The following is a 22,896-nucleotide window of genomic DNA, read 5'->3' as shown; positions in this document are numbered from 1 at the left end:
TTTTTAAACATATTAAAAACATTTGCTGTTATGTACAAAGTTATATTTGATAATAAATAATAATTGAGATGATTTTTTTGCTCACCCCCTCCCCCTCTCTCTAACCCATTCTCCCTCCGTTTTCCTAGTCTTCCCCCACCCCTTTTCTATCCTTTCCCCCGCCCTTCCCCTCCTTCCCCCTCCCTATCAACAAGACACCGCTCTGGCTTATTTTCAGATCTCTGAATGAAATCTACATTTTAATTAGATATATTCCTTTTGTACTCACGCCTTTTGTGTTTTTTTTTTACTCAGAAGGACTAAGGAGTATGAAATAGAAGGGAGATATAACAAACCCAGGGCCGGCTCGCCCTACCATATGATGATACATGCTTTGCAGACAGTACTTCATTTGAATAAGAAATATCTGTCTGATGACAATACCGCGTATACAATAACCTATTCTGAATATTTCTTCTACAGATGGAGTACCCGTCTGCAAAGCATGTATAATCATATGGCAGGACGGACCACGTCAGTTGTATCTCCCTTCTATTCATACTCCTTTATCAGTACTTAGCTTTAAAAACTAGAGATGGGCATAATTTTTGTGGACAAAATAAATTTTTTTTGTGAACAATGGTGTCGTTTGGAATGATCAATGAACGATTTAAATCGTTCAGAGAAAATAAAAAACTATTGTTTTTTAAACGGACAAAACACAAAACCGAACAATTTAAAATTGTTAACGATAGTTCAAATTTTTTGGATTAGCCAGACGTTAACAACATGTTCTTGAACGAACTTGAAAAAAACGATCATATTGAACAAAATTTGGAGAAAAAATATTTTTTTTCACTAAAGGCACATTATAATTTTTGAACTGAACGGACAATTTTATTGAACGATCGTTTTGTTAGAAACAAACGAAATAATATGGAAAGTAAATATAAATTCTGAAAATGAACAAAATTCAACTTTTTCTGAAAGACCAAAAAAGTGAACAAAATGGGTCGTTAACAAACGATTAATGAACGAATTAAAAAAAATCGACTCTATTTAAAACCCAGTTAATTGGAAAGATAAGAATGTCTCATTTTATATTTATTTCAACGAAGAGAAAAAAGATGCATTTAAAACCACATTAATAATGCATTCATTGATAAACACAACACATCTTCAGAAGGATATAATTAAGTGCAATGGATTATACTGATAAGATGAAATGGTTTTATTTCATTGGGTGTTCCGGAACCCAGTAAAGACTGTGCTAGCACATATATAAATGTTATATCGAAATTATATTTATCATTTTACAGTTGAAATTGCTCTAATTAGCTTCAGCTAATGGCTCCTCTTGGTTGCTGATTTTGTATCCGACCGGGTTGTATCCCAAGTAGTATGGGTTGTAGGCTCCTCGATTGAATGCAGTTGGGTTGTAAGCAGAGTATGAATAGGGATTCAAGTTATTGTAACCGTAGGGTGCTGCGCTGTAAGGAAGATGATTAAAGGGTATTCCATTGTAAGGAATAGCATTGTAAGGAACACCATTGTAAGGAACAGCATTGTAAGTTTGAGTATTGTAGGGGTAACCATTGTAGGGAAGGTTGGTTAGAGGGAGAATGTTATTCTTAAATGGAGAAACTGGTTGAAGTTGTTCAGGGACCTGTAATGCATATTTTAAATATATATGTCGTCTTTGATGGAACAAAAACAGAACAATCATTAGTTTAAAATGTCAAACTTCGATATGTTTTATCCATTTATAATGCTGAGAAAGTTAGAGCTTGTTCAGATCCTTTACTATCTTCCAATATTTCTATTTTGTTTTCATTTCATTAAAAATTTTCTTGAATTAACACAGAAATCAAAGAAATAAAATCACCTTTCAAGAAAACTTTAATTTTTCTCTCAGAAAATATTTACCGAATTCAAAATTGGAACCATTTTTACATCACTGTACACTTTTTAAAGCCTTTGTTACTCCCGGGATACTAGTAGGTTCCCTTTGTTACTCCCGGGATACTAGTGGGTTCCCTCATTATTTTGCCAATTTGGTTTAGCCGTTCGGCCAGCTGCTATAGCTAAAATATCAATATATATATTTTTGATAGAAGAACTTTATTATATAAATGGAAACATAATTAAAATTTAAAGCAGTTAGATAAATCTGAAATATTAGAGTAAAAAATACCTGGCTGCCTGGAATAGGAGCAGCAGTGTCTAGAGTAGTGATGGAGTAGGAGTAGGGGAGTCCAGTCTTAGGGTCATGAGCTGATACTTGAACATCAGTTGAGCCGTAGATAGAGCAAACCAGTACAACCAGAACTATCTACAGTACAAAAGATATATTATAAAACTATCTGCAGTATAATAGATATATTATAGAGCTATCTACAGTACAATAGATATATTATAGAACTATCTACAGTACGATAGATATATTATAGAACTATCTACAGTACAATAGATAAATTATAGAAATATCTACAGTACAATAGATATATTATAGAACTATCTGCAGTACAATAGATATATTATAGAACTATCTACAGTACAATAGATATATTAAAGAACTATCTGCAGTACAATAGATATATTATAGTCAATAGATATATCATAGAACAATCTGCAGTACAATACAGATATTATAGAACTATCTGCAGTACACTACGGATATCATAGAACTGTCTGCAGTACAATACGGATGTTATTTAACTATTTGCAGTACACTACGGATATTATAGAACTATCTGCAGTACACTACGGATATCATAGAACTATCTGCAGTACAATACGGATGTTATAGAACTATCTGCAGTACAATACTGATATCATAGAACTATCTGCAGTACACTACGGATATCATAGAACTATCTACACTACACTATGGATATTATAGAACTATCTGCAGTACATTACAGATATTATAGAACTATCTACAGTACACTACGGATACTATAGAACTATCTGCAGTACAATACGGATATTATAGAACTATCTGCAGTACAATAGATATATGCAGTACAATACGGATATTATAGAACTATCTGCAGTACAATAGATATATAATATAACTATCTACAGTACACTACGGATATTATAGAACTATCTGCAGTACAATAGATATATAATATAACTATCTACAGTACACTACGGATATTATAGAACTATCTACAGTACAATAGATATATTATAGAACTATCTGCAGTACAATAGATATATAATAGAACTATCTGCAGTACACTACGGATATTATAGAACTATCTACAGTACAATACGGATATTATAGAACTATCTGCAGTACAATACGGATATCATAGACATTTTACATTAACACTTAAAGCTCGGCCCGATCTCGATAGTTTCTGCATAATTTTCATAAGTATGTAGATGACTGTAAATCCTGTTTAGATTAAGATTTAACAGACTAATCAAGATGTTATAAGTTTAATTCTTGCCAAGACTGTATACAACATGGATGAAAACAAATGAAGAGCATCAAAGGAAGAAGTTTTGATTAAAGCAGTTTAAACTTTTGTAGACAGGCAGTAGAGGCATGGGAATAGGGGCAATCTACCCTTTTCTTGGCAACTTTAAGGTTTTTGTGTACACATTGTAAACAACTCAAGTTTTTAGTTCTAAATTAGCACTGCTTTCTGCAAACTTTATAGAAGCCGAAATTAAATAAAATGTTCATGGAAATAATTATGGTTTTTACCGACACATTTGTTTGTTTAAAACAGTTTACTTTTTCTTAAAGGGAGTGTTAGCGAACAATTGGAGGGTGTAGGCTGATATTGAATGAAATTCAATATTGATCACTTCTATTTTTACTTTTATCTGTTGCGTATATATATAGGTATCTTTTATCCAGGAGCGTACTGCTACCCATAGATCGTAAACAATTCAATTAAAATTAAATTAATTATACAGATATATGTCGAATTGAATTGATGCATTTGTAAATATAGCTGATAATTCATAATATTTTTTGTAGAAAGTATAGATAATAGTAAGTATATTAACCCTATAGAAAATGTTGGTTAAAATTTGTTTCATAAAAGACCATTGCTTACCAAGCACTTCATGTTGTTGACTGCTTTAGATCTTCTAGAGTAACTGAATGCTGTTAAGGTTACCTGGTTTATATATACACATATTTGTATTCGGAATTATGGGGAGCAGGGGGGGGGGGGGGAGTTACATACCAGAGATACCAGTGTAAAAAGAATTTGAGTTTAAAAATTAGGATTGATATTTATGTCTGTCTACCCTTTGTTCTTAAAGGGACTGTAAGCGTAATTTTAAATTACTTGTCCATTATGCGATTTACATTGGTACCCTTGGAACCTTAATCTGATCAAAAATGTGGAAAGTACCCGAAATGTACTTTTTTGAATTGCTCTATTGCTTCGAATGATAAAGGAATGCACAAGTCACTTTCGCAGAGAAACCGCAAAAGAAAATAAACTGTTTAACCCTGCAACTGCTGGGGTACTTGAAAACCAGGATTCACTGGGGGGGGGGTCAAGTTGGACCCCCCCCCCTCTAAATCCCATGTTTAATGTCCATATACAACAAATGATACATCATTGAAAAGCTCTTAAAATCTTCAAAAAAATTGTAAATCTACAAAAAAAATAGTTTTATTACAAAACCCCGTTATATATTAAAAATGTTTGTTAACATAGAATTTCCTTAAAATGATAAAATATACATTTTCGAAAAGTCCTTGACCATATGCCATTACAAATATGCAAAAACGTTTTTAACATTTTAAGTAACCTGATGTGTAATTAAGAAAAACTAAAAATGTGCACATTTTTTTCACGGGTTGTTTGCAAATATTTTGCAAAAATTGTGCAAATCGTTTCCTTATGTTGTAGGCTTTTCAAAAAGGTAAAAGTTCTCAAAATCTGACGACTGAAATTTGGTCAAGACTTAAAGATCTAGTTTGTTACTGGAAAAAGTAGTCATTCAGGCAGTGTGTCTGAGGACTCAGGCAGTTAGTATAAAAGCTCGGTTTTAGACTTTTTAAGTTATGTAAAAATAACTACGGGGGGGGGTCAAATTCCCCCCCCCCAGCAGGAATAGGGTTAAAGAAACGAAAACATTGATAACTAATTCATACTTGATATGACAAAGCTCTTACGGACACAGGCAGCCGTAGTACATATGAATTTCCGAGCCGGGTTAACCTTTCCGGACCCAGTTTGTACTGTATCCCCCCGGTGCAACAAGGTTGACACGGTCACACTTTAGGTTGAATTTACTTTTACTAAAGGGTCAGAGTTGCCTGAGGGTACCGTTGAGAATCGGGCATTGCCATCTTTGCATGGAGGCTCATTTGAAATTTCGCTCACAGTCCCTTTAATAACGATTTATAATAAAACAATCAAAATAAATGTTTTTATTTCAATTCAATTCTTAAACAAACAACCAATTTGATTTTTAAACAAGCAAAAAATAGAAGATAAAAATTTGAAAAAAAGCCCCCCGACTTCATGTGTATAGCTTATTTAAAAACTTTTAGATTTTAAATGAATTTTGTTGAAACGTAGGTGGGCATCGACAATAATATGTTAGGTTGGCTGGTTGGTAATTTGGTTTTGTATTTATGGTCAACAAGATTGTTTAACACTGTTTAATTTTTTCGGTGAAATTTATTATATGTTTCATTTAAGTGATTGTATTGGTAATTTGTATGCACTTTATTAAAAACCTGAGGTCCGCCAAATCTACAAATTGCCGCCTCTTTTCATTTTATTACTCTATCAGTTGTTTAATCTATTTAATTACGCGTTATTTGTGTATCCATGCTATTTGAAAGCTTGGTAGAAATAAAAAAAATTAAAACGGAGTCGTCTTCATTGTATTGATATATACGACGCCGACTGTTGAAAATTAAATTTGGAAATAAAAGTTTTGCAAGTATCTGAAAAAGCCATCTTATTTCAAATTTGTTTTCGTTTTTAATTTGGAGGTTCAATTTAAAGTAAAGGAATAATAATTGTCCTAAAACATTTTTTTAAAGTGAATATTTGTAAATTATCTTTTTTCCATCTGATAATCTGAGTTTGTTTCCCTGATGTCCATTTGAAAGCCCAAATTTTTATTTTGAATAATCCTTTTTGTTTGTTCATTTTCTTGTGATTTTTAACAAACATTTTTATATTTTTTTTATCGATTTTGATTGTTATGATATCGTTAGAACTGACGAGGGTCAAACCAGACCGAAATATATTTTCAAGAAATGTGGAACTAACATCTACTTTTTTACTCTACAGAGGCTGGGTCCATCACCATCACCGAATTTTAAATTTTAAATAATGATGTTTTTATATTGTGTTTGTATATACTGTGTTTGTATATTGTGTTTTTTATATACTGTGTTTGTATATTGTGTTTGTATATACTGTTATATTGTGTTTGTATATACTGTGTTTGTATATTGTGTTCTTTATATACTGTGTTTGTATATTGTGTTTGTATATACTGTGTTTGTATATTGTGTTTGTATATACTGTTTTTGTATATTGTGTTTGTATATACTGTGTTTGTATATTGTGTTCTTTATATACTGTGTTTGTATATTGTGTTTGTATATACTGTGTTTGTATATTGTGTTTGTATATACTGTGTTTTTTAAATATTTTTTTTCAATTAGAGTCTGGGAAGAAATCATCATCATTGGAGTAGCATTGGAGCCCCTTTTTCATTGGAGACCCCAAGATTTTCATTGGATACCCATATTTTTATTGCAGACTCCATATTTTCGTTGGAGACCCAAGATTTTCATTGGACTACTAGATTTTCATTGGAGATCCGCAGTTTTTCATTGGATATCTCATTTTTTTTTCGTTAAGAGGTCTCCAATATAAAATCTGGGGATCTTCAACAAGAATCTAGGTGTCTCCAACAACAAAGGGGTCTCATACGGGAATATGGGGGTCTCCAACGAAATTATGAGGTCTCCACCAAAAATATTCTCCATCGAGAATCTTGGAGTCTCCAACGAAACGTCCTGGGGGATCTCCAATGAAAGGGGCTCCAATAGTACTCCAATGATTATGATTTCTTGCCAGACTCTTACAATTAAAGATATATTGAGAAAATTTGTGCTATAGTTCCAACTGTCGACGAAAATAATATTTCTTTTATTATTCTTTCGTTTTAGGCTTTACATTTTGTGGACCAAGGACACGATTCATTTTCTTTCTATTTCTAACAATTCTTATAAATCTATTTCCCGCATTTTTGTCAAATCTTCCCTGGGTTGATTGAATTACGGCAAAAGTGGTGAAAATCTCCGAATTTTTGATTATGATTCAAAGTAGAAGATATAAAAAGGAATTGTATGCAGAAACCTTAGTTCCAATAATAAAAAACAAATTTATCATGTGTAATCTAAAATCTCAATTAAAAATTTAAAAATGTGATCATTTAGTTTTAATATAAGCACTTTATGAAAATTAAGATATTACCTCATGAATTTGTTATGGTAATAAACTACAAATTGATGTAAGATATAAAAATATATTATGACTTCATAAGACATTGAGTACTATGATCATTGAAATACCTGTATTGTTATTAGATTCCTGTATATATATATTATAAATATAGAAAACCAAATTATGAAATAGGCTTGTTTCATAAATGAACAATCATCATGTACTCTACTGCATATAATTTGTGAACATTTCCATGATTTGTACACTTTGAACTCCCTTTCAGGCTGAAAGGGAACGACAAAATTCATACCGATGAATTTTCTAAATTCCACTCTAATATATATTCTTTTCTCTTTGGTTATAAGTAATAGTCTAAAAGACGACAACAAAATCAAACAAAAATGGCTAGTTATGAGTAAGAATTAGGGATCGGCATAGTTTTAAAAACGATCTCGGATCCTTTTGGATTTTTAAAAAATAACAAACATTCGTTTTTGGAAAAACCGAATTGTTAAAACTATAACAAAGTGTTAGTTTTAAGCTTTTGAAAACGATAGTTCCATACACTACAGTTTTATAAACGATAGTTCCATACACTACAGTTTTATAAACGATAGTTCCATACACTACAGTTTTATAAACGATAGTTCCATACACTACAGTTTTATTAACGATAGTTTCATACACTATAGTTTTATAAAAAAAATTATAAGTATTTTTTTATTTTTAGATGTTTTAAGAGTTTTCAGAACTTCAACTAAACATTACTACGACTTAAAAACTTCTCTTAGGACGAACTTATTGTGTGACTAAGCCTTATTTGACTTAAATAAAAGGTTTATGGCGTAAACTTGATATTGCTGATCCCCCCCCCCTCCCCTAGAGAAACACGCAGTAAGCCCTGTTCCCATTAACAATATAAAAGTTGGGAGCTTTTACTGTTAATTTTACTCTCGGTATTGATTTTCTTTTTTAATTTGATCATAATTGTTTATTTGTTCATTTCTTCTTGTTAAACTGCATAAACTATACTCAGCTTGTGCTTGGTATAGCAACGTTTTTATTTATCAAGACACTCATATATATATATATAATACATTTATTCTCTAATACAGGGTATCCCACGAAACATGACAGTTGGTGAATAATTTAAAATGTCTTCTTCCATAATTACTTAAATTGTTTACTACCAATAAAAATATTCAATGGTAGTTATATTATAGTAAAATTGGTTTCAAAGTAAAATATATTTTAGTAAACAATTTTACCGTACGAAAAAAAATGCCAAAAGTCTTTAATATTAATAAGGAAGAAGACATTCCAAATTGTTTACCGACTGTCATGTTTCGCGGGACACCCTGTAGGACAGGTCACGAATTTTTAATTCTTTAAAATATGGCTCTCATAGTCCTACATATTAAGCAGTTAAATGTCTTAATCTTGTAAATAAACTGTAAATATTTTTGATATGATTATCAACTTGACAATGTTGTTGAACAAACCTTGTTTGAAACTTGTGACCTATCCCTTTATTTCTTAAATATTTTACAACAATGTTAGAACTTGTAACAAAATAAAGAGGCTACATCTCATATAAAGGGGTTCATGTTTACAATGTACATTCAAGAACATTAAATTCAATATTTTTCGTACAATTTCATTTTTTAAGTAGCATGGTATATATAAACAATACATATATACATTATAATTATCACAAGTTTAATTCATATATGCTAAAGGTTACAATAACACATACCAGAAACATATTTATTTTATTCAATTCCGCAATTTTACTCTTAACATCAATATGTCGGAACAAAAAGTGATTTATTTGTTTGTGCGCGGATAAAAGAAATATTGCCCAGGCAAAAAACTGTATTTACATTATTTCAAGAACTTTCATATATTTTTAGCAAAAAGAAAATTTAAAATTCTGTTTTACCCTCAAGAGAAGAGATTTCAAAAGGATTTTGTCTGGTGCTTTATAATGTCCTACATAAATTGAAATAATTGATACATTTTAAGCAACTCCATAATCATTGGCAGTCGTAGTACATTTGAATTTCCGAGCCGGGTCAACCTTTCCGGTCCCAGTTAGTATTGTATCCCCCGGACATTGGGTAGATATAGCAGACGCTTAATAGGACTAGCCGGTGCAACAAGGTTGACGCGGTCAGACTTTAGGTTGAATTTACTTTTACGAAAGGGTCAGAGATACGTGAATAGACATTCCGTTATCACTTAAAAATAGGGTCATTTAAAACCAATACAATTGTTACAACAATCTTAAAATATACAAGTGTATAGCTGAAAGCAAACGGGAATTATTATTATTTTATATCTTAGGTTATTTGATCTATCAGCATCCATAGATTGAAAAATCAACGAACTACGACATTTGGTTGCAAAGATATAATGATTAGAAAATTAGAGCTTGTGGCAAAGACCTGATTTCTTTATAATTTCTGTTTCTCTCTTAAACTTTGTGCAGTGAGTCTGCATTTTTATGATGCATTTGTTAGTTTTTCAACTTTGTGCTGAAGAACAACATTTTTTAACTCAACTTTTTAAGTTTAAAAAAATCCGCATTCAAGAAAATTTCACCTATTTTTGTATTGCAAAAGCAAGGTTGTATTTAGCATAAATATACCATGAATAAATTTGTGGAAAATGACAGCGGTAAATGGGATTTGTCACTTGTGTCATCGAATGACAATGACAGTTTTGTCAAAAATACACTCTTTATATTCAAGATAAAATATAAATCTGAAACTGACATGAACGCGTTAAAATAATTTTTAAAGGAGTTGAGTCGCAAATTTTCTAAGGCCAATTTTTCTGCAACCTGGTGTTGTAAACCTTTGATATTTTAAACTTAGATTAGATGTTTAGATATAATTTTTAGTTTGACATATATAAGTTCTACTTATTGGGTAAAAAGATATAGGAATTAGAAAATTGGCAAAGACTCAATTCCTTTAACGGATAGCAAAAAATTTACATTTTGGTTAAATATTAACAACATTATAACAATAAATATACAAAACATACTTTTTAGAAATATTTAACAAAATGTTCATAATTTAGTAAATTTCTATCAAGTTTTTAATTGTTCACTTTAATCAGAGGAAGAAGATTTACCAACACATTGTTCAGTTATCTAAAGCTCAAGTACATAGACTTAAAATCTGGAACTTTTCATCCTAAGCAAATAACTCTTGTACTTTTGTATCCTAGGTATATGTATCCACTATTTTTGTGTCCAGGACTCTCTTGTGTACTTTGTAACTCTTCCACATATTGTCTTAGAGGTTTGTCTAGTGGCCTAGAGGTTTGTCTAGAGGCCTAGAGGTTTGTGTAGAGGCCTAGAGGTTTGTATAGAGGCCTAGAGGTTTGTCTAGTGGCCTAGAGGTTTGTCTAGTGGCCTAGAGGTTTGTCTAGTGGCCTAGTCCAAGAACTCTTTTGAAGGCTTTTCTAAACTCTGGATTGAAAATTGTGTAGATTATTGGATTAACGCAGGAATTGATATATCCTGAACCATCATATCGGATTAAATAATATTTAATTTAAATCTAAAATAATGGATGGAGACAGCCAAAGTTATAGTATTTTATAGAACTGTTTTCATTGCCGTGTTCAGCTGAATTTTAAATTGTGTTGTTCAGATAAATAAAACTTGTTTTTTTTAATAATCAAGAGAATTGAGTCTTTGCCAAAAACTAAAATTTTCGAATTACAATATCTTTGCAACCTGATAGTGTAAACCTTTGTTATTTCTTAAAACTTATACAATCAAAGGCTACCAGAACTCAGAGTTTGAAATATATCAGGTCTACCTTTCGACGACATTAAGATGCAAAGATATAGGGATTCAAAATCAGAGTTTGTGGCAATGAGTCATTCCTTATGAGCAGGAACTGGTACAGAGATATTTCAATATTATTTATAAAAAGTATTTGATCCAGTTTATAAAAGCTCTATGAATGAAAAGAAAATATTGTTTTACGAAATTGGTAACAGAAAATAAAAAAATGATTGTTAAAAAATATTATTCATTCGTGAAGACTTTTGAGAGTTTTTTTTCCAAGATCTCAATTTAAAAAAGTCAATAATAAAAATTAATTATTTACATTCATGAGTACCCTCTCCAATTCATGCCAGAATATGATAACTTTTGTTGTGCTTTGATTCCAATGTTAGAATTATTCAAAAGCGAGCTAGTTGAACTAGATAGTTGAACTAGTTACGGATAGTTTCAATGACCGAGTGTGCACAAAAATTCTCAGACCAGATCCAAGAATTATCGATCTACTCAAAGGGACTGCAAGCGTAATTTTATGTGACCTTCTATTCGTTAAGTGGCATGTTCAAATTACAACAATACCCTTTAAACCGTTGTCTGATCTGATCAAGGATATTGTAGATATTCTTATTTATTAAGCGGGAAATTAAGTGCCAAGAAACCTGGCGAGTATACACTAGCACGTAGTGTACAGTGTACACTGTAACCGATCGAGTCCCCCGAGCCCAAAACTTAAGACAGGGTATCAATATGAAAACCAGTTTTGAAACCCGGGTTTCACGAATGGGGTGAGGCAGTTTTGTTGATATCAATATTTTTGTTATGAAATATTATTTTTATAGTTTCTTCATGTATTCTTCTTTTTTGTTGAATCTTTTAAATCAAAATCTACAAAATGTTAAGATCCCAAAAAGGAAACTCGGAAGTTTTGTTCACCGATACTCTTTTAAATTTCAGACTCCAGGCACTCAATATCTTCAGTAGATATACAAATGAGAGAGTATCTACCATATCGATGTGCATACAAAGGTTTAAATGGTACCGTTGTGAATTGGAAATTTCTAACTTTAATTGGAAAGTTTCTTGACATTACGCTTACAGTCCTTTTAAGTGGTTCAACTAAGTTTACGTAGTTCAACTACGTCTAACTATTTGTTAAATCTCGTCCCATAACAAATAAATACACGCTACTGACTGAAGAAAGATCTATTTTAAATGGATATGATGCCTAGGAGAGTTGTAGCGAAGAAGGCGACCTCCCCTGGACTTGTGTTCAAGTTGAACTTCATGCTGAGAGCGTCCAACAGACTGCACAGGAAGAACGGTGTCCAGCACACCAGGAAGCAAACTAAGTATAAACAGAGCTATAGAACAATAGTACGATGGATTATTCACGAGAAAACAGAAGAAAATGGAGATTTAGAAAAACAAAAATGTCAAAATATTTGCAGCTGCTGTAATCTAAATATTTATAGAATTTTGTTAAAATGAAAATAAAAAATAAATATGTTAAAAAAAACAGTTGGGAACTTTTAGAATTAGATATACCCTTAATGCAGATAGCTTAATCTGAATATCCAATGTGGACACTTTTAATGTCATACATAATCCGCTCTTTTTCTCTCTTTTTGGATATCCCTTTATTGGAGTTCTCTCATTAAATGGAATGCAACATTTCAAATTTCCCGGTTTCTGATTAGCTGTTCGGAATTCTGCATTCGCCTCTCTATTGGTTGAATTTTATAAACTTTTCAGGTTACAAACTAAAGATCTATTTAACCTAGATAGAGATTAATAAAAAGAGCTGATTAAGCATTGATCTCGATATCCGCAATTCTAAATTTTTCAGCTCTAGAATTGAAAACCACTGAAAGATAGCCTGTAAAGTTTTACTAACAAAGAATGAAACTTTAGATTTCAGAGACGACTGTACAGTGTACAGTGTGTTTTCATACACAACTTAAAGGCTTCAAATTGAAGCAAAAATAAAAAATTCAACCTTTAGATAGTTGTATTCAAAGAAATTGAAATCATCACAAAAGTTTGAAATCTTGTATCAAAGCAAAAAAGTGACGTTTTAAGATAAATGAGAAATTTTGGTGTTTAAATGATCATATACCTTTAATCAAAATCAACGTTTGTTACTTTTAGAGAAGTTTAATATATATTTTAAACTTGCTTAAGATCTTCATTATTCTTAAATATAAACTTCGAGTTTCATTTTTTTTTTCATTTATCATTGACATTTATGTCAATTTTGATATTGTAAAATGCACTTCTAACAGTAGGATGACAAATTGACCAAACTAAAGGTCACAAACCTCATTTAAAAAAAAAAACTTTAATCATAAAACAATGAAAGACATGTTTAATGGTAGCATGCCAAGAATATTCAAATAAAGACTGTTTATACCATGCAATGATGTAAAATTTAATTACATCACATTAGATTGAAATCTAAGAAAAAAATTGTAAAGTCCTTGAAAATATTTGTTTCTATTAAAATTAAAGAAAAGAAAAACAATGAATTGTTTACCAAAAGAAAATCTCAAACACAGGATCATTGTTCAAACCAGAAATGTTTTGAAATAAAAATATATTTTTTAGGAATTCTTCCTTATCAAAAGTTTCTTTATTAGTTTTCCAATAATTCTGGATTTGTGGTTTATCAATGGATAGAAGAACATTTTATATATATATATATATATATATACTTTGCTTGTATGTTTGTTTGTTTGATTGTAACCCCAAAACGTCAAAACGGCTGAACCGATCGGACTAACTCAACCTTTTTTGGGACCTCACATGACCCCAGGGAATGTTTATGGAACATCAAAACTGAAATGAAAAATCTTGAAAATAGTTGGAATTTCTTTTTAATTCGCAAATTCGAAAAATATCTGCCAAAATTTGAAAATTATTTTAATGGCCGAATCTTAAAGAACAGTTAAAAGACCAAATTAATCACAGGAGTGTGGGCGCCAAGCGCCCATGTTAGCCCATTAATAGAATATTGTTACAAATGGGAGGGAATTCTCTGTCTCTATACATTATATATTGTACTAAGGAATAAGATTGATTAAAATGAGAGATAGTAGCTAAGAAAACTCTTAATACAAAAGATTTGATTAACTACCTGGAAGTTTGAAATTTTGGTTTATCAAACTTTAAATGATTGATCCAATAAAATTCGAATTTAGTATGATAAAGCTAAACCAACTCGGCTGAAAGGACTTGAAAATTAAAATACTTTGAGATTAATAAGTTCTATTATTTTATGATTATGTGAAAACAAAAACAGTGATTTATCCTTATTTCTAATTTGTGCCGTCTCAAAAATAGCTATGTAAAGGAATTGATTCTTTGCCACAAACTTAAATTTTCTAATCTTTACATCTTTGCAACCTGATGGTGTAAACCTTTGATATTTATATTTATATACAATACACAGATATACAGATTAGAAAATAAGAATTTGTGGCAAAGACTAAATTCCTTCATAAAAAATTTAAAAAAATAGTATTTCAACCCAAGATTCATACTAATTTCTTAACCGTTAAAATCTCTATCAAATTAAATAAAAACTGTATATTATAGAAGAAATTGTTTAAGTCTGGAAAAGACGCCAAAACACGAAAATTATAAAACTTTAAATGGCCCAGACAAAAGGATTTGAGTCTTTGCCACAAACTCTGATTTTCTAATCCCTATATCTTTTTCATCCAATGTCGTAGACCAAGATATTTCAAACTATGAATTATGTAAAATCAAATATTTCAAGTTTCAAAATATCAAAATATCAAAGGGATAAAGGGATTTGAGTTTGTGGAAAAAACTCAGTTCCTTAGCAGACGACTTTCTGCATGCAGGGATTGTAAAGACTCAAAGGTAATACTAAAAAAAACTGCAAAAACAGACTACATTCGTATTATTGGCTTAAAGAAATAAAAAATTTCAATGAAATATCTAAACAGCAAACATTTTTAATTCGCCTGCTTCAGATTTTTTTTCTGTAAATCTTATATTTAGCTATTACTACTCTATTGTTAGGTAAAATTCAAAAATTACTTATCTTTGCTGTATTTTTTTTTGACATTGAAATTTTTGTCATATTTATGTTTATAAACCTAGATAATTAGGTCGTATTGAATTTTAGACCTAAATCCAAGGTTATAATGCAAGGAAAGTTAATTGGAGTTGCCTATACTATGCGTACATATGTGAAACCAGTTCTCTCTGGGCGGAATTAGTAAACAAGAATAGATGCATCAGTGTTCGTTTAGTATCCGAGGAGGTTAAAAGCATTGGATTTTGATAATTTTGATAATTCACATAATAGTTTCCTATGGCAAGAATATTTCATTGTTTTTATTTATGTAGAAGATGGATCCCATGTCAGGCTGTGACATCCATCTTGTGTTTACATTACCGCCTAGTGACAGTACACTGCACTACAAAAGATTCGTACACCTCTGAAATAACTTTCCTTGCATTATAACCTTGAAAAAGACGATCAGATACAAGGACACTTGAAATGTTACATTCCATTTAATGAGAGAACACTCATTCAGCGGAATCTGTTAGGTATATCCAAAAAGAGAGAAAAAGAGCGGATTATGTATGGCATTAAAAGTGTCCACATTGGATATTCAGATTAAGCTATCGGGATTGAAATTTTAACATATTTATTTTTTTAAATTTCAATTCTATTAATATTTACATTATAGCAGCTGCAAATATGCGTACACCTTTGAAATAACTTTCCTTGCATTATAACCTTGTCTAAATTCATTATTACCTAGAACTATTGCTAAAGTTTTGGTAGCTTTCTTTTCCTTCCTCTGTGCAGATTTATCTTTTTTCTTCTTTTTCTTCTTCTGTTTCTTTAACTAAAATTTTACCATTTAAGACTTTAGAACGAAAGCATTTATGCCAAACATGGATTGGGAGACAAGCTTTTTTGAAAACAAATATTACACTATTGAATCCCTGATATTTACATTGCATCAAGGGTTTCCAATCGCAATTCCGGTGCGCGGAATTGCGCGCAACTGTTCTCAAACTGCACACCTTTGTGCGCAAGTAAAATCTTATTGCTTTGGAAACCCTAATTGCATCCCTAGGGTTGTAATTTTCCATTATATTTCTAGAGTTGCAAAGTAACATTGAATTCCTAAGGTTACAATGTTAAATTGTATCCTTAGGGCTGAAATTGTATCCTTAGGATCACAATGTAACATTACATTCCTAGGGTTGCAAAATTAAATTATATCTAAAGAGTTGCAATATGTTACATGGAATGGCCCTGGTTTTAGGGTTGCAATTTGTGACAAAGTTGAAAATTTTCATATCTCTTCATTTACTGAATATTCCCTGCCATATTTTATTGCATCCCTATTGCGTCTCTGTAATGAAGACTCAAAGCGAAAGCTTTGTATTGAATTTTGCTGAAAAAAAGTTATGACATTCTCTTAGATTAAATATTTTTCCATTATGATATAGCAAGGGGGGCTGGGGAATACTATCACATCAATGATACGATATTGATAATGGATACTGGATAGACGGAAATGCAATGTGCACGGATTCTTGCAGATTTGATGGATAAGATTGATACATTTATTTTCTATTAAGAGCATATATTCGGAAAAAAATTTATATGAGGATTGTGAGGAAAGAGCTTAAGGGTTGAAAGCTTCAAAAGATCAAAAGACTTTTGATTTGTTTATTCTTTTAAGCATTTTCAACTTTTTAATTGTGTTTTGCATTTAAATGCATTGAATTTTTATCAAAAGCTATGTCGTACTTTTATAAAAACTATCAGAAATATGAATGCTAGAACAAACTTGCATGACTAATTTGAAAAATCTAATCAAAAAGTATTATTTGCTGTAATTGCTGGAAACATTATTCGAAAAAAAAGAATTTGAAAAAAGGTTACTTTATCCCATCTTTTAAAAATGAATAAGAATATGGTAATTGTTTAATCATGTCAGGATGATTTATCAAAGAAATTAAAGAAAAAAATCTTATAGAATTCAAAGACAATGGTTCACCAAATTTTTTTTAAAGTAAAATCTTTAGTAGTGATTTCTATTTCAGAGAAATACATATTTCAGTAAGAGAGTACCAGAGTATATTTCTCATTAATCTGTTTCTTTATAGACAAAAATCAACTCTGTGTTTGCATTAAAGTGCCATCTGTCATAACTGATAAAGCACAGTTACAAATTGATCTTTACTATAATCCTTCCTGGGTATTCAGTGCATACAATTATGCATGAAAATAAATAAAAAAGAACCGAAGGGAGGGAAAAATAAGCTTTAAGTTTGAAAATGTTGTCCATGAAAAAAGATTAAATAAAAGCTTGCAATAATTAGTTAAGGAGAATGTAAAGGTACTTCAAGCGACCCTCCATGCACAGATTAAAACAAAATTGTAGTTTCTCTGCGAAAGTGACTTGCGCATTTCTTGCTTATAAAAGGCAATGAAGAAACTCACAGAAAAACGACGATATCTTTTGTCTCATGTGAATCGGACATTTCCATCTTTGCAAAGATTGTCACCTAAAATGCCGCGTACAGTCCCTTTAAGTCCAAACAATAAAAACTTTATTTTGTACTTAAACCAATTTCCTGTAAAACTGTTAGAATTTGTAAAGTCAGGCAAGAAAACGTAAAGTATGCAAATCAATAACCAGCATGCAACATTGCAACATGAATAATTGGAAATTCCAAACAAAATAGGTTCAGACATTGCTTACATTCTTCTTCTTCTCCGTAATAACTTGAGAGCACTGACAGCAAACCTTCCTACAAGATATATTGGGTTTTATTACATAAAAATACCATCATGTTCAAATGTGTTAATACTAGTCTAGGTTATTTGATTATGTTTATACGATTAAAAAGCAAATGAATTCTAGAAAGGTTAAACAATTTAGACATAAAAATAATAAATATTTAAAAATGAGATTTACCTTAAATTTTCTTATCTTCATATCTTTGCAACCTGATGTTGTAAACCTTTAGTATTTTAATCTTAGATTACTGGATCTAACAGATCAATTCACAGTTTAAAATATCTAAGGTTTACGACAAGGGGTTGCCAAGGATTACAAAATAGAGTTTGTGGCAGATGAGACTTTAAAAACGACTATAGGGAAACTGTAAAGCAAATCTAAACTTTAGTGCATAACATTTAAAGATTATAGGTCGTCATTAAAATCTTATTGTTTGAGGTAAACCCTGTAAATACCTTGATTCTTGGGAACTGGATGCTACTGGTAATATAATTTCCTTAACATCTGCATCTTGCTCCTCAACTCCCTAGAACAATCATGTAATTAACATAAAGAGACTGTACTAGGGTTTCCAGCGAAAAGGAAAAATCGTTTCGCGAAAATTTTTTTTTAGAGACCATTTTGCTTAATTTTCGCATTTTGTTCGCTTGCGAAAAATGCGAAAATTTTTAATTCTTTCGCGAAATTCCGCTTCAATCTGTTTCGCAAAAAAATGCGAAAATTTCATAAAAAGTAATGCGAAAATTTCGCTTCATTTATTTTCGCGAAAAAAGCGAAATTTCGCAAAACGTTTCGTTTGCTGGAAACCCAAGACTTTAAGCGTAATTTTAAGTTACCCTCAATGCAATGACAATCCCCGATTTACAACATTTAAACCTTTTTGTGCTCAAAAATGTAGAAAATAATGTTGTTTTTCTGACTCTGCAGTGTTTAATTCTTTTAATTTCTCCATTGCTTTTCCTAAGCAAGAACTGCGTGAGTCACTTTTTCAGAGAAACCGCAAATGAAAACAGTTTTAAGAAACAAAAACATGAATATCAAATTCATGCTTGATCAGAAAAAGCTATACAGGGTACATGTTGTGAATCAAGGATTGTCATCTTTACATGAAGGATTACGTTTACAGTCCCTTTAATCAAAGAAGGTTTGGTTCATCAGTTCACATTTTCTTTACCAAAATCCACTTTATGTCAATTTAATGGAACCAAGCCAGAATAAGTTGGGGCGGCGATCCTTCTGAATATCTAAATCTCTCTATTTATGCGAAATAAACATTTTTTTGAAATAAATCATACAAAATGTTCGATTGAACTGCCACAGAAATTGCATTTGACATAAAGATGAAGTAAATCTATATCTGTTATTTGGAAAAAGAAACAGCTAACTAAACTCAATAAAATATAATACTCAAAAGATTGTCATTGTAATTTTAAGCGACCGTTGCTAAAAAAAGGCATTCCCTAATAACGTGCACTTTTTAAATCTTATCTGATCAAAAATATGGGAGATAATGTCGTTTTTCCAGGGTTTAAAAGTGCTTTATTTGGACATTTTCTATGATATGATTTATGATATGATTTATGATATAAATTACTTGTTTTGGGAAACCTAAATTTTATTTAAATCACCCCGGACTAGCCAGAGTGAGCAGGATTCGGTTTCTTCTGTAATGTTTGGTCTTAAAACGGATTTGTTTATTTTGTACTTTTTTATTCAAATATATATATGCCGACAAAAAAGTATTTTAGAATTAAGACTAAGAATTATGTTTAGTTTGTCAAATTGTAATCGAAAGTCACATGCAGCTTTCTGGTATATATTGACAGAACCGTTAAATCCACGTGGAATTTTCAACTCTAATTACGTATACAGTCCCTTTATTCAACTCTAGATACGAATACAGTCCCTTTATTCAACTCGTATTACGTATACAGTCCCTTTATTCAACTCTAGTTACGTATACAGTTCCTTTATTCAACTCTAGATACGTATACAGTTCCTTTATTCAACTCTAGTTACGTATACAGTTCCTTTATTCAACTCTAGTTACGTGTACAGTTCCTTTATTCAACTCTAGTTACGTATACAGTTCCTTTATTCAACTCTAATTACGTATAAAGTACCTTTATTCAACTCTAGATAAGTATACAGTCCCTTTATGTTACTCTAGATACGTATACAGTCCCTTTATTCAACTCTAATTACATAAAAAAGTACCTTTATTCAACTCTAGATAAGTATACAGTCCCTTTATTCAACTCTAGATACGTATACAGTCCCTTTATTCAACTCTAATTACGTATACAGTCCCTTTATTCAACTCTAGTTACGTATACAGTTCCTTTATTAAACTCTAATTACGTATACAGTCCCTTTATTCAACTCTAGATACGTATGCCGTCCCTTTATTCAACTCAAGTTACGTATACAGTTCCTTTATTTACCTTATTTTCTGTTCCTGGGGCTTTAGGGTAATCTGCTTGCTTGACTATGAAAGTGCTTTCCTAAACAAAATTTCTTTGAGAGTTTAATGTTTTATTATAGTTATAGTATTTATTTTCAAACACAAAATACAAAATAATAGTGTATGATGGCTCAGCTTAAAATAAAACACATAAGAAACTTTATTATGAGCCAATTCAAAATATAATGTTTGATAATTTTGTTTAATAGTTTTTGTTGAAACAAAGTATACATATTGAAATCTCAACTGAATATACATTCATTGTGCATTTACAAGTAGATAATTAGTCAGCACTCAAATAATCAAAACATTTTCAGGAATGCATTCATTGAACTTATAAATACATATTGATTCAGCAAAAGTAGAAATTATTCTCGTTGACTATAGTAGACTTGACATCTATCATTAGCAAAGGGTGTAAACCCATTCTTTTTGACTGTATTTTGATTTTATATTTTTATTGACAATTTTCTTTTTTGTTTTTAATTTGATTCAGTTTTACCTTGATATTTTCATTATGAGAATTATTACACTTCAGACGTTTCTTTAATTCTTTCATCTTACCACGATCATGCAATGTCTATAAATATCATAATAACAATCAAGAATATAAAGTTTCTGCAATTATGTCAGTACAGGGTTACTCGCAAATTATCAGACTGTGTCCGAATTTAAGGAATTTGAGCCGCGGTTTAAATCTGCCAAAACCCGGTTTCAATTTTGCGTCGGGTTAAATTTTCAAAAAATTAATACAATTTCAAGTAGAGCCAACCATATTTGAGCCGCGGCTTAAATTTAGGACGCAGCTCAAACTCTTTAAATTCGGCCTCTGTAAAGACAACCCTAAATATAAAAATGTAACGATTTTAAGATTAATTTTTGGTTTCAGGATGCATTCAATTGAGTATTTTAATGGTTTATTAAATGATTAATACAGAAATAAGCCAGTTTTTGCCTTCAAGGAACCCTGAATGCAAGTCCCATTTTTTGTGGGTATCCCTGTATCAAAAAGTTGTATCCGACATTATTTTTATAGTTTATTTTTTAGATTTAGTGAGACAGAAGATATATGTTACAGAACTGTGTATTGGTAGGTGATAAGTTATATTAATATTCAACGTTACAAGTCAACATCATTAATATTTATGCAGGGTGAGTGAGAAAAATAACCAGAATTTTATATAGCGCTGTTTAGCACAACATTTTCAAAATTTTTGTCTACTTTGAATTTTATTTAAAATTTTAAACATAAAAAAAATTTTTTGTGACAAAATAAAATTTCTTGTTTTTGAATTATTGGAAGATATGTTTAGTCTATTGTTTTCTAAAATTTAATAAAAATTCTAAAATAAAAAATAAAAATATGACAACAAAAACTAAACAAAAAAGTTCAAATTTAAGAATATAAATTTTGAGGGACAACGCACACTTTTTGTTAAATTCCTAAAAATTTCACATTGAAAACCTCTTTTTACCTTCTGTAAAAGGTAAAAGATATCCGCTGATCTTATAAAAATTAATGCGCCTTATTAAAGCCGCAGATTTCTACTTCACAAATTTTTGCGGATTTTTGTAATTTCTTTAAAGATTTTTAAGAAACTTTGGAAAATAATAAAATAAGCATTTCCTCAACAGTTTTTAAAGAAATTTCATTATTTCATCAAAAAAGATTGGTTTCGTGGACTTTTTGTACAATGTTCCATAAATATATCGTATTTTTGACCCATTTCAATTTTGTGCAAAACATCGCTATTCCCGTTTTTTTACTCACCCTGTATAGAAACATACATATATGTAGGTATATATATATATATATATATATATATATATATATATATATATATATATATATATATATATATATATATATATATATATATATATATATATATATAAGTCATTACAGTATACACTAAATCATATCAGAAAGCGAAGAGCAATAGACTCTGCCAATTGAGAGTATAATCAGTGTTTTGTGTCAGCTGCAATTCACACAGATTTTTATGAAAATCGTCATGGAATGCTCGATAGGTGAAAGTGTATTGATTTGTTTTGATCTTCCCTTGGGATGATAAAAAAAATTGTTCAATTCATCAATTTTTACTTCGTTAATTCATGCATTCAAAATCTTATTGATGGAATAGATAAGATAAGAAATATAGAATATTAAATTAGAAAAATTGGTCGATACGGCTGCAGAGGATGCAGTTTGCAGCGAAATATCAATTATTTCTTTGGTTGTAACTCAAATGCATTCAAACTTTCTTTCAAGATTTCATTATTTAGCTCAGATCTAAGCCATCTGATTCTTGTGAAAAAATGCATATCTTTCTTTCTCAGCATCCTTTTCTTTTTATAAGATTAAGATTTTCATATCAAACCATTAAAACT

General features: G+C 30.6%; 2 protein-coding genes across 2 annotated transcripts in view; both read right to left on the bottom strand.

Annotated features, from left to right (window-relative positions):
• Positions 1-1,070: 1,070 nt before the first annotated feature.
• Positions 1,071-4,105, bottom strand: LOC111704533 (uncharacterized). The gene is made up of 3 exons (XM_023476790.1): positions 4,059-4,105; positions 2,174-2,311; positions 1,071-1,645 (listed from the first exon to the last, which is right to left on the bottom strand). Exons 1-3 carry the CDS (start codon positions 4,068-4,070, stop codon positions 1,310-1,312), a joined length of 486 nt encoding a protein of 161 aa, XP_023332558.1. The 5' UTR covers positions 4,071-4,105; the 3' UTR covers positions 1,071-1,309.
• A 6,362-nt stretch (positions 4,106-10,467) lies between these two features.
• Positions 10,468-22,896, bottom strand: part of LOC111704532 (dopamine D2-like receptor) — a 35,170-nt gene continuing 22,741 nt past the window's right edge. The window contains exons 10-16 of the mRNA XM_023476789.1: positions 21,008-21,085; positions 20,486-20,545; positions 18,497-18,567; positions 18,003-18,051; positions 16,037-16,127; positions 12,467-12,586; positions 10,468-10,968 (exon numbers count right to left, since the gene is read on the bottom strand). Of these exons, the coding sequence (XP_023332557.1) occupies positions 10,874-10,968; positions 12,467-12,586; positions 16,037-16,127; positions 18,003-18,051; positions 18,497-18,567; positions 20,486-20,545; positions 21,008-21,085 (564 nt within the window). The 3' untranslated portion in view covers positions 10,468-10,873. The remainder of the gene's footprint in view (positions 10,969-12,466; positions 12,587-16,036; positions 16,128-18,002; positions 18,052-18,496; positions 18,568-20,485; positions 20,546-21,007; positions 21,086-22,896) is intronic.

Source organism: Eurytemora carolleeae, unplaced genomic scaffold (genome assembly GCF_000591075.1).
Source record: "Eurytemora carolleeae unplaced genomic scaffold, Eaff_2.0 scaffold613, whole genome shotgun sequence".
Classification (NCBI taxonomy): Eukaryota; Metazoa; Arthropoda; class Copepoda; order Calanoida; family Temoridae; genus Eurytemora; species Eurytemora carolleeae.
The sequence above is the reverse complement of the archived record's forward strand: the minus strand, read 5'-3'. Positions and strand labels throughout refer to the sequence as shown.

What these genes read in the sequence shown, in the direction of transcription:
- LOC111704533 (XM_023476790.1), bottom strand. An exon ending in CTCCTATTCCAGGCAGCCAG is followed by an intron (nt 1,646 to 2,173) that starts GTATTTTTTACT and finishes TATGCATTACAG; the next exon opens with GTCCCTGAACAACTTCAACC.